Source organism: Gavialis gangeticus, unplaced genomic scaffold (assembly GCF_001723915.1).
Source record: "Gavialis gangeticus isolate Ggan-Ray unplaced genomic scaffold, GavGan_comp1, whole genome shotgun sequence".
In the NCBI taxonomy this organism is placed as follows: Eukaryota; Metazoa; Chordata; order Crocodylia; family Gavialidae; genus Gavialis; species Gavialis gangeticus.
Genome location: NW_017729006.1, coordinates 33,282,935 through 33,296,314, shown reverse-complemented (window position 1 = coordinate 33,296,314; position 13,380 = coordinate 33,282,935). Strand labels below are relative to the sequence as shown.

The following is a 13,380-nucleotide window of genomic DNA, read 5'->3' as shown; positions in this document are numbered from 1 at the left end:
GAGGATTCAGTAACATAACTTTAAGACAATTGGATAATTAATTATAAATTTTTACTCAGAGAGATGAACGTTGCCCAAAATTATTTAGAAGTGATCTATTAAGGTATTAGTAAGAGCTGCAGAATCAGACCTCATGTTTCTAGTGGAGCTATTTACTTGAATAAGGCTTAGAGGATTGGGCTATCACACAGCCAAATTCTCCCAGGCAAAACTCCCATTCAGTGCTGTTCTGTCAGGGTAAGAAATCGAGAATTTGATATTAACTCCATATTTTTTCCCTGTGAAAAGCTGTTTTATTTAGACTTTAGGTATAGCCTGTTTTCTACTCTTCAGCTGGAATTTTTACCCACCAGCTTTCAAAGTACCAGTAACAGAAATAGCAATAATCTGTTTGCATTCATAGATAGGTGAAACCAAACCTATCAAAACTAAATGAGGTGCTTCCTCAGTGTGAAGTGTTATTGCTCTCTTGTTTGGTCCTACAAGATCTTTGTGTTGTAAAAATTAATAAACTTTAGCAGTGGCATGTATGAGGAGATGAAAATAAGTGTAATTCCTCTGGAAGAAAGCATCCGTTACACATGATCAGTAGTTCAGTGCACTACATAGAATAATTTCTCATTTAGGGCTCTATTCATGGGACTGATAATAGTGCTGGTTTTGCCTAGTTGGTTGCCTTTGTGTTTGTGATCCTGTATTGTTATTGCTACTAGCTTTTTAACCTATGAGGAGCAGATCACATCACATTAACCAGGCTTTAATTTTAGTTGTTTTTTAATTTTTTAGTAGGCATGCAAGGGTGGAAATCAAATGGTAGTAATGTATAAAAGATTCCACAGGCCCTCAAGAATTTTGAAGGGGTACATTATGACATTTAGCTTTACTTTTTGCAATTTTAGCTAGCAAAGCTTTATTATATGATTCTAGCTTTTTAATTTTTTTGTTCACAGATTTATAGAAACTATGCAATCACAAGGGAAACCTTTATAGAGCACGCATGGAAAATAAACAAAGTTAAGAATTGCAAGATAAAAGATTATCCACTGACATATCACCAGCATTATATATTAGGAGTCCACATTTGTCTAGATTATATTAGAATCAACACTATTGTGACCATTAATGTTGCAAGGGGTATAAATCACAGGAGAATTTGGCCCAGGGTTAGTTTTACAAAAGTTTTTGAAATTGTAAATGACCCAATGATATTTTATAAAGCATGGAAAATTATTTAAATATTTTTTAAAAATCACTGTAATTGAAGTAGTTTCTTTACCTATATAGAAAGTGAAATATATCATAAGGTTAATCTTAGAACAGGAGAATATTTGATAAAATACATAAATCATTTATGATTTAGTTGAAGAATTATCAAGGGTAACTATTTGAGTGAAGCCTTGTACTCACGTTTGATGCAAAGCAGTGCTAAAATTTAAGGCGGCTTTGGAAATTAAACATTCCCATATCAAGCTTGTATAAATCAATGTAAAATAGCTCTCACATAACAGTATAAAATTGTTTCATGTAAATTTTGCATTGGATTGTATCTGAACAAGGCAGACTTTTCTTATCCTTAAATATTCCCAAGGAACAGTGTAACCAGTTTTGATAAAATTGATAAAAGGTCCTTTATGCTTGAGAGAGACTGTAATTTCCTGATTGTTCTTCATGCCTCCCCTTGTGTTTTTCACTTTCACACAGTTTCGCTGTTTGAGATGTATTGTATCCCAAAAGACTGCTTCCAGTAGTGTGGATCAAAGCAGTGCATATGAACACCCCAAATACCCAGAGTCATTTCTGAAAAATTAAACATGCTATGTTTGCTTGCCCACTGATTGGGGCACTCTGGATGCTGATAGCAATCAGTATGAACTTCCCTACTGCTGATGTAATGATGATGAATGCTGTGACACTGCTATTTCAGACAGCTCTTCTCAGTGGATGCAAACCACTTGTTAATGAATTGAATACAACTACAGCAGTATCAAATAAAAGAGGGAAAGAATTAAAAAAGAGACAATATATTAAAAGACCATCCACAAAAAAAAAAGAGAGAAGATATCAAAAGGAGGCGGAAGGCTGTTAAAGCTCATAGGAAACATAAAGCAATTTATACACGAATCAAGATCCTGCAATGCCGTACTTGGGTAAATAGTCCTGTTGAGGTCAGTAAAACTGTTTGCTGTAAGATATTTGAATGAATAAAGGCTTTTGCAATATCTATCCCTTAGAACTAATAATTCTGAGAGGGCAAAAAGAAAAGAAGTTAAGTTTTGAGAAGTTCAACTAAATATGCTTATTAAGGTCCAAATTGTCTTCTGTTAAAATAGTGCCACTCCATTGATTTCAGTGGGATGAAATCAATGCAAGTGAGGGGAGAAGGGAGATTCTGCCCTGGTGCTATGAATATGACTATTTAACTATTATGAAAGCCATTTTTACAATGATTTGACTATAATACATATACACAGGTAATTATATGATTTTATGTTGCTTGGAAAAGTCAGTGAATTTTATTATAGGAAATAGGCTTTATAATTTGTTGATATTCAAATTCAAGTGATGGTTTTCCTCTTTTAATTAGTTTATTACTGGCATCCTTTTTTTACAATCTTTCTAACTGAATATGAAATTGGTAAAAGTTTGGATTTATGATTTAAAAAGAAGACACACACCTGCAGGCAGGTTGCTGGTATGAGAGGGATTATGTTTAAAATGGAGATCTAGAATTAATTGTGCCATGGATTCAGGCCTGCGGGAGAATTACAAAAGGTTCAAGCATGGTTGAATGGTAAAAAGCCATGAATGTTTGCTTTCAGGAAGGAATGTTTATCCCTTTATTTACCTATGAAAGTTTAAGCTTTAACCATGTAGTCTTGTAGCATTTCCCCCTGGTTGCTGTTGTCATTCTCAGGCACATGCAGATAGAAGACAGCTAGCAGAAACCAGCTTTCCAGAATCTGAATGTAGAGTTGCTGCTGCAGAATATATATGTAATGTTTTTGGGTCAGTTAACTGACCCAAATGCAGAGAGGGTTGTAGACACTAAAAAAATAAATCACATAATGTTTTATGAGTGAAAACTACTGCAGCCTGGCCTTTTGTCAGAAAACTTTCTACTGGTGATTAACTGCTGGTAGAAATAAAACTTCACTTTGTCCTGGGCCTTTAACTATTTTTTTAATAGACAGTAATTTTAGAGCACCTATACATGTGACAGACCTCTGCTCTGATGCGTGTTAGCACACTTTGCAGAGGACTCGATTAATCAAGTCTGTTGGAGAGTGCTGATTAGCATGCTCCAGCAGCCTCTGCATCACATGTATTCAGCATCCCTGCATTTCAAAGTGGCAGTGGGGGCACTGTAACTAAAGTTCATCAAACAAACTTTAGTTATAATGCCCCTCCCACCATTCTGAAGTGCAGGACACTGAAAACACATGACACTGTGGGCACTTTAATAAGAAAGGCTTTCAGAACCACTCTAATGAAACCGTCCAGCTCAGAGCACGTGTATAGATGGCCTTACATATTTCATTATGTTTTTCTGAAGGGAAAAATTACACCTGAGTTTAAGGAGAGGGAACCTAAACATCTTAAGTCCCCACAACTCATACTGATATCACATTCTGGCCCCTTATAAAGCCACAGGCAGAAGTGCAAGTCTCTGATATTTGTCATCAATTTAAAATAAATATGGTACTCTAAAAGTGACCTTATGTATTTTCAGTTGATGACATCCGTATCAGATTTGCTTGGCTAACATGTCAAAGTCTTTTTTTTCTTTTTTTTTTAGTGGTTGCTCTTGCAAACTCCCTCTACTATTATTACAGTCTGTCTAATATTTCTGCCAAGCACATCAACAATTTTTGCAAACAACCAGAATTTAATTAAAAATGGAGTCCTGATGCAGCAAAGCCCTCAGCATGTAGAACTCTTAAGTTATTTTATTGGAACGTCTGTGTGTATTGGATATAATGAAGGTGGTGGTAGAAGGAGAGGCCTGTAAGAAAGAGGCAGAATAAAATAGAAATGTTTATCTGCAGTGATACTGCATCTGCAGTGGTGACAGAAATAAAAATAGACCTCCATATGTAAACTGAAAAGATATGACTCAGAACATGCACCAGGAGCAGATATTTATATTAGCAAATTGCCAATTTTGTAATTTTCTGACCAAAGTGTTCTCTAAAATAATAAGTTGATAACTTGGTTTGCCTTGCTTTGTATCATCAACCACTCAATGGGGCAGTGAACAGCAAAGAACCACAGAAAGCTGTGGTAAGAAAAGCTTTAGACTAAATTAATTACAAAATAAGAGAGGCAACAATAATTACCCCCTGCCCCCCACAACCTCCTTCTCCGCATGCAGTTGACCTGTGAAAAGACTAGACAAAAATAGGTCCTGTCCCAGGCTCCCTCAGTTGTAGAGCATCTAAAGAAACATGCGGCAACCTAATGCTCCATGTAGGGATGTTATCAACTGCTGCATTGACCCATCTTTTGTATTGGACTCAGATGGTAAGATAATGACTGTCATACTTGTACAGCCATGACCAGACAGAACAGGTGAAGAGGAAGATTCATACCTCATATTTACTGGGAATAAGTAAAGCTGAAGGAGATTAGTCTTCTTTTTTCATTTTCTGACCTTTTATTTAGGTGGTTCTTCTGTCCACCTGGTTCCATGTAACTATGGCAGAAAGTGTGTCATCTTCATTTCTAACAGAACAGCTTTTTAATTATTTTGTTCCTCTTCATATATAATAAGCATGTGACACCCATGTTTGAGTATTCAATATCAGAAAACAAAGGCCAAATACTGCCTTTGTTCCTCTTTTGCCTGTATTTCAACAAATACGAGTTAGTCAGAATATTCCATAACTGGAAGATATGGTCTTTAAAAGATAGAATACAGGAAAAATAACTCATAGCTTTCTAAGCCTCTTCAGAAACTGTATGAAAGTTAGGCCCCACCACATGTCACACTTACTCACATCTTAAGTTGTGACCCGGCCTCATGCTCAATCAATTAATGGTGTGATAAAATTAGGAATAAGCCAAAAGTTATTATGAAAAATGTGTAATAACTTCATGGCTGGTTCATATCATGCCATTAATTGGACATGTGCTTAGGTACACCTGTATGACTGGGAGCTCCTTCAGCCGGGAGCCCCATCAGTTGATGGTGCTTCCAGCCCCAGGACTACATCATGTACTCCCATAGCTGGAAGGCCCGTCAGCTGACCCAGACTCCCAGCTATGGGAGCTCGCTACTTGATGGTGCAGGGGGAAGCCCAGGATCATGATCTCAGGCTTCCCCTGCACGGGCAATAAGGTGTGATTGGATTTGTTGTGTGATCCCACAGTCCCACCTCCTGCCATGCACATGTGTTATGGCAGGAAGCATAACTGTGTGGATCATGCATCAGATCCCACAACACTTTTTTATGCATGTATGGCAGGGTCCTTGGTTTCCCTTAACTCACTTAAAACAAGGGTGAAAAGAGTACAAGAAATATACTGTAGAATTGTCTTATATATTGACTTAAAAAGGCATGGTAATTGAAGTGTGGACTAACCTTATTCAAAGAAGCAGACAAGAAAAGAGAGAGAGAAAATATGCGAGAGATCTTGAAATTTTCACCTATGAAGTTCTTATTAGAGCCTGACTTCAAGAGGATTAGACAGAGATGATCCTAAATTGATTAAGGGGTTGGACTAGATGATCTCCTGAGGTCCCTTCCAGGCCTACTCTTCGATGATCCTGAGAGGCTAGGATGTAGCCTGTTAGTGTTGTGACTAATTACTACTGCCATATTGGCACCCCTTTTGAGGTGCATTTGGTGTGGGAGGATGAAAGGTTTACTTGTTGACTGTGGTCCAGTCTAAATTGGGGAAACTGGTTAATATGGTTAATATTTATACAGCAAACAATGCAATTAAATTTCTATATGGGCTTTATTGTGAATTGTTTTGTAGTGTCTGTCATAGTAAGGTTTGGTATTTTATTTGTATTTTTTGTGAGAACTAGGATTAGCTGTTAGAGATACTAGGAAGTATTTGTGTACTACTTTGTGATTAAGAACTGTGCATGTTGAATATTGATTATTTGTATAAGGCTTACTATAGGGGAATTTTGTGCCAAGTTAAACTGCAGATGAGATTCTGAAAAATAAGTATGTTCTTGTACAGGCCAGAATCACTCTCTGCTTCTCGGTACCTCAAAGTAGATACACTGCTGCATAGAGTATCTTACCCTGTGGATAACTGAGGGGTGCTTTCTTAGGTTTGTGTCATTTTTTTCAAAAGCTCTTGGAATAAGGAGAAATGATCTCAAGGATTAAAAAGAATGAACAAGGAGTTCATGCAGATTACGCTAAAAGTAATTGGTGAAAGGCAGAATAACCAAACGTGTTTTTTGCAGGCTTTTTCATTTTCAGTGTTGTCATGCAAAGAAAGTGATCCCGTTAACTGTCTCTAGCAATAATATTTGCTTTTTGCTGAGGTTTTTAGGATGTTGTTCCAATATGCTTTTTTGAGTTACATTTTTAGAACAAAAATGAGAGATGTTTACGTGAGCGGGGCAAGATGGACCCCAAAGATGTATTTCTCATTGCTATTTTAGAGAGAGTGTGACTCTTGAAGCTTAAATATTTGGCTTCACCAGCTAACATAATGGTCAGTCTGAATTCTGCAGTGTGGTTCCAAAGTGTTCAGGACAGCTGGAAAAAATGCTGGCTTTCTTACACAGGTCTATTAAAATCTTACAAGGTTTTCTAACAAAAAGAACCTGAATGTCACACAAAATGTGCTTCTCTTCAGTACTAGTGTTTCCTTAAATTCCTCAGGAATTCATGCATGCAAACCTGATTTGAAAGGCTTCATGAAATGGCTTGTGGATTACTAATGCTGATGTGCTGCAGGCTCTTCTTCAGGTGAGAAGTGTGCCAGGTTTTTGACTAAGTTTTTTATGGCATTTGAAGTTTATGACTCTATTGTTTTATTCAGGTATTAGTACAAGGAGAACTGAAGTAATGAGAAGTCATCATGGAAGCCCAGTCCCATAGCTCTACCACTACTGAGAAGAAGAAAGTTGAGAATTCCATAGTGAAATGCTCCACTCGAACAGATGTCAGTGAGAAAGCTGTTGCCTCCAGCACAACTTCCAATGGTGAGTAACAGCAGGGATTTACTAGCAGCCAAACCTACAGTAATTTTATGTTCACTGCATTCCTTGTGAATTGAGCATTTGCACCTGGATCAGCGTTTGTTCTAAGAAAAGGCTAAAGAAAGCAAAGGGGAAAAAGTGGGTAGGATACAATAAGCTCTGTTTTGGCATCATACCTAGTCTTTTTCTTCCAAAATATTTAATTTGAGATGTAAATGTGCTAAGATATTTATTATAGGAAGTTCTTGTTTTGGCATTTTGGAAATAATCTTGATTAGCCTGGCAAGGGTTTCAAGTGCTCTGCATTTTACTGTGGAAATCTCATACACTAGTTAGATAATTAGTTATTACAAGAGAGACAAAAGTAGCCTTGTCAAAATTGATGGCAGGTTTTTCGTCTTCTTTTTCAAATAAACTTGTTGTAAAGTTTTTTTCCCCCCTTTATCCCTGAAGTTCTTTAACGGCTGGTGACAGAACATCAAGCTAAGACTGTATCCTCCAGCGAATTCATTTCAAAGTTGTGAATATGCAGCTTGCAGATTTGCAAAAATGGAGAAGTTTACTCAGTTCTCCCTAGAGATTACCTCATTTGGCAATTTTACACATTTGCTGCCACTCCAAATTCCCACTCCTTCTCTTAGTTTAATTTACAAGTGCTAAATTTATTGGTTCTTTCTAACATATAACTCCCATTGAAGTTAAGGGAAATTTTACTTGAATCAGGACTACAGAATTTAGCCCCACAGCTAGTGATCAACATTTAATTGTAGATTAAATGCTAGATTTAGAACACAATTTATGAGAATCAGTCTGACGATTATCATGAAAGAAAAATGTATTGAGCCCTGTGTGCATCACTTGTAGAATGCACTTACATGGCCATGAAGAAAAGGAGGAGACATGAGACAAAAATGTGCAAGTGCTACAGCTGTACTGGGGGAAGATCAGAGAATAGCAAAAGCTGGGGGCAAAGTGTCCCATCATCCTTGCTAGTGGTTTTGCACTTAGATTCAGAGAACACTCAGCCCCACCTGATGCAGGAACCAGATGACTGGAGCTGCTTGTATGAGAACACAAAATCCCCCCCTCTAGCTACTTGGCCCGCCTTGTCAGCTTCTGAAATATATTAGATCAGATCATCAGCTCATCTAAAACATCATAGTTTCCCTGAGGTCATTAGGATTATGAAGGGGCCAGATTCTCAGCTAGTATAAAACAGTGTATTTTTTTTTCATTAAAAGTATTGCAAAGTTTGATCCTTTTTCCACCTTGAATGTATGCTTAAATGCATAGGAAGATTATGATGTGTGCATTCAAATCCAATAAGTCACACATATGTATAAAAATTCCAAATATTATTGACAGCAGTTTCCTTTATTTAGGTTGCAGGGTAAGGAACTAGTACTCTAGCTAGTAAGTCTCAGAACTGGTAATAAACATCTGCTACAGCTTGGTCAAATCACTTTACTTTTCTCTGTCCAGCTTATCTGCTTGATAGTAATATCAATACTTAACTAGCTACCATATGGCTGCATCCCACAAGTAGGCATGTGTGATTTGTGGTGCCACAAACCACTTTGTTGTGCCACAAACCACACATGTTAAACCGTGCACGGCGCTGTTCATTTGCAGTGCAGGGGCAGAATTTGCTGTTGGGATTTCCAAGTAGCAAAAAAACCCTGGAAAAAAAAGTGGTTCAAAGCATGCCAAAATAGTGTGCACCAGGACAAGCGCGAAGGCATCTCTGTGCACTGCTGGCCAGTCCCACACTGAGGTACCCTGAGGTACCCTGTGCCCCAGCCAATCCCCCTTCCCCCTCCCCAGATCTAGGTCCTCCTCATGTCCCACCTCCCCCCTGCAGGACATGGAGTCCAGTTGAAGCAGCATGCCAGCAGCTGGGAGGACCTGGGCACAAGCAGTGTGTCCCACAGGAGGACAGCGTGTGCCCCACAACAAAGCTCACTTGCAGGGCATGTGCTGCGGCACAAGGTAGAGGCACAAGTGTATGCTGCTACTGTTTGTGCTGCTGCAAGCGTGTGTCCCTGCTCATCTGGACACAGCCTATGAGGGTGCTGTAAGTCTTAATTAATACATGAAAAGTCCTTTGAGATTCTTAGTAGAGAAAAGATGTCTTAGACTGAAAAATTATCAAATTATCAAAACTGTGTCGAGGGTTTTTTCTCTGAATGCTTTCTATAGTGAGGTACTAATTCAGCACACTTTCAGAGCCTGATGCTTACATTTAGTCAGGTCAGTGATTTAGCTCCCTTTGATTTTCCTAGTTAAGGATTAGATCATTAGATCAGGACATAAGTCTCTGGCCTGCTGTAATGTAAAACTGCCCCAACTTCATTTTGGAAATGCAGGCTAGGGCCCCAAAGGCATATACTCTTTGTTCCTCAAGGGTAGTAATGTATTTCCTTTTACAATATGATCCACAAACTACATGCTAAAATAAGTAACTGTACTGTCAGCTTTACTGTGTTTAAAATGTTGCCTTTTGCAAATATGACTGCAAATATGAATTTTGGTAACAGAGGATAAAATTTACTAACGTAGCAGGAACATAGAGGGTTGCATTGTATTTGCACCTTTTAGGTTATGATACTGGAATTAGTATTTTAGGTGAACTTCAGTTGATATGATACTTGCTTCACAAACATGAAGTTTGTTTATGTGATGCATCTTCTGAAGAAAGGCAAAATAACAGAATGGTTGTTTACTTTTGATCGTTTTTTAAAACAAGTTAAGGTTGCTTAAAAAAACCTGAATGATCATTGCCTTTTACCAAACAAGGCAGCATGCTTCCATTACTGATCAACAACTGCCAGTCCCACCAAGCTCACGTCATAAACCTGTCTAAAAACTGTGTTTTGCCTTCTGGATAATGCGTTAATTAGCAAAGTTTGCAAGGTAATATGCACTTGAGTGACAACTGTCTATGAGGTGCTAGGTGAACTGGCATTTTTTCAGTGGCCCTGCCATCTTCTAAAAGATTTAGAACTCGAGTCATAAATAGGTTGAAAGCTCCTATGGTTTTTATACAGAGTTTACAGTCATGTAGAAGAAACAAGGAAAACTATTCTATAATTCCAGACAGAAAGTAACCATTCATTGTGTCCATTAGCAGAAATTATGTTGAAATAGATATTGAGCGTGGGATCATTTTTTAAAAGAATGGGTATTTCACTCTGACACGCACACTGAGTTTTTTGAAAGAACTTTGTGTGTAGGTGTGTGGGGTTGTCCCAAAGGCTGTCTAGAGCGCATTGATGATGGTACAGGCCCCAATTCTGGGTGCTCTTATTTCCTATAAACTCAGACCTGTAGACAGGCGTTTTATGGTTTCCTCTGGCTATTTGTGCAGAATGACTATGGTTACTGTTTAGTACAAAACAATTCCTGTTGTAGTCACCTAACCTGTAACACCTAACCTAATGACCATAGCATCATGCTAAGGTGTTAGTACTGTGTTAGTTCGGGGGTTTCTAGCCTTTCCTTTAAACTCCTAATTTCACATTTTTATAACTCAGTCTTTAAAGTGGTGCTCCAGGATGAAACTTGCATAGAAGTTTTCAGCACTAGATTAAATTAAAACCGTTCTTTTTAATATGCAGGCTCAGAAGTAAAGAACCTTTTTTATAATAATTAAAACAAATGTGTGCTACTGTTATGGGGCTTCTGTCATTTGGAAACTGGATAGTTTTGTTTTGAATTCATTTGGGCAGACTTTTAATACCTACTTTGTGTAAGATTTTATGCATCTCAGCCAAACTGTATGCATTTTGTTGTGGTATGTTTCCTTCCAAATTGTTCCTTTTTCTCTTCCTTTGTTTAATGGCTATGTTTACTGCTAGGGTAACATCAAGGGAGAGAAAACTAAAGAAAATTGTTAACAAAGACATTCACACTGTATTTTCAGAATGGATTAGTATCTATTGCCATAATGCCAGAGTCTACAGTTATGTGTGCTTTAATATCTTCAGATGTGAATCCATTCTAGAACTGCCAAATACTAATAACAAACAACAAGGAATACATTTTAAAGATAATTTCTGTGTTACTAACATTTTGCTGGAAATTTGGGGCCTCAGTCTTGGACATTAGCTGTGATAACACATTGGGATCATGACGCTCCATTGTCATGCCTCCCCTTGTGCACCCTGCACCATTTTCCTTATGCCATAGAGGAATCAAACAGGTAAGAAATCCATTCTGTGTAGTTGTTCATTTATCTGTGTTTTGGTTTAGGTCCTTATTTTGTGAGCTACTGCAGGCTGGCAGACCTCTGTACCCACATGAACTATTATTGAAGTTGATCATGGAGCAGTTTCAGGAGAGGGGTCCCTAGTAATGAACTTGTGTCAGCATAAATCATTATTGTTATTTGTAGCTTATTTCAGGGGTTTTTACCAATATAGGGTAGCTCACCATACTTGGTCTCACCTGATATTTTTCTCCTCCCTTTGTTGATGCCTATTATGATTATAAATAATCACCAGATTTAAAAACAAAAACTTGAAGTGCTATAAACTCTTACAACATTTTAGCCTGTGCTCCAGAATCATCTTGCTGGAGTGTAATGTATACAAACCCTTAGACCTTACCCTTCACCATGTTGTACATGTGGGATAGTGTTCACTTCTGTGGAACGCTGTTGATGTCAGTGATGTTTTACATGGGGACACAGGGCAAAGTCAATGGTGGGATCAAATATTTACTGCTAAAATATCAGGGCAACCCTTGAGCCCCAATTTACGAAGTGCCGAAGCACATGAGTAACTGACTGCAGGGGCAACATCCATGTGCTTCAGTGTAAACTTACGTTTTTGTGATTTACTGGGCTCTTAGATACTACATCCTGCTTTATAAGCAAACAGAACATAATGCTAAGAAAATACTTTCTTCATGAGTGACATCCAAGCTATTATCCACTTATTTTAAATTAAATTGGTTATATAAATATGTTGATTTTTTTTCTTTTTTTTGTGAGCTGGGTTCAGTGGCTGTTGCACACAATAATTTAAAAAGGTAAACCTGCATTTGGTAGTATTGCTTGCAGTAGATTTAAAGATGAAAGCATTTGTATCCACCCTTGATTTATTAATTAATAAGTTTGTTGGTAAGTGTAAATAAAATATATTTTGTAACTTGCCCATTTTGGCAATAAACCAATTTTTTCTTTAAAATCTTGCATTACAAACAATGCAGTTATTGTATAAAAAGTCATTCAATGTCTGTCAGGCAAGTACTTATTTTCAGTTTGATGTGTTTTGTCTAGTTTTTGACCCATGAGCTCTTTCCAGTGTAATCTGATATTTCTTATTAACCTATTACTGTGCTTTAAGAAAAAGGGCTAATTTTAAACGTATGTAGGTTTTGGGCTTGACTACCTTTATCAGAATCAGATAGTTATTGAGAACATATTTTAAAGTGATAGAAAGTAGAAATTATCATCTTAATGATGATGTAACTTGAAACCAAGCCTGATAGATGAATAAATGAGAGGAAGTTCACTTGTCCACTTTGATTCTTTTAGAAGAGGAGCCAGCTTCATCTAGGGTTTGGGGCGGGGGTTGGGTTTTTTTTTACTATTACTTTGAGGATTGGAGGAGAAAAGTGTGCAGCAGTCTGCAGCTCCATAAGAATCATGTTTCCTGTTTAAACTTTTGGTTAGTTTCTTGCCCTGCTGCTTGCTTTCAAGTTCACCATAAAATAGGTGTTAATCATTATACCCATTCTCAGCCCCTAGTTGGATTGATATGTTCAGGGTCCTGGTAAGAGGTCAGAGTTCAGAGAATGTTGTTAGCTGTCCAGAAAAAAATTGCCTGATCCATTTAGTGGTCTGTGAATTGAGTCCCTAATTGATTATATAAGACCTGATTCTTCAAGGTGGTTGACAAGGGCCTTCTCACCTGCCATCCCTGTTGAATCAAAGGGAGTTGAGGAGCACTCTTAATTTGGTAATATCAAACTCAAAAGGAAATAACATCCTGTGGCATTAGCTACTGTTGATGACAGAACTTGAATATTGTATCAGCAATGATAAAGCACAAAAGAATCAAAATAAGCGTGAGAGCCTGATCCTGTGAGGTGGTCAACACCATATTTCCCCACAGACTTTAGTTAGGCCCTATGGGAATAAATTCAAAGAAGGTGGCTATGCTTTGGAATATATTCCCCAATAATACTTCAGTTTCAGACTCAAA

At 37.6% G+C, this 13,380-nt stretch overlaps 1 protein-coding gene across 5 annotated transcripts in view; it reads left to right on the top strand.

Annotated features, from left to right (window-relative positions):
- Nucleotides 1-13,380, top strand: part of GLI3 (GLI family zinc finger 3) — a 287,319-nt gene that overhangs the window by 12,815 nt on the left and 261,124 nt on the right. For all 5 annotated transcript variants that reach the window (XM_019509091.1, XM_019509087.1, XM_019509089.1 and 2 more), the window contains one exon: nucleotides 7,012-7,174. In XM_019509091.1, coding sequence (XP_019364636.1) covers nucleotides 7,051-7,174 — 124 coding nt within the window. In that variant the 5' untranslated portion in view covers nucleotides 7,012-7,050. The remainder of the gene's footprint in view (nucleotides 1-7,011; nucleotides 7,175-13,380) is intronic.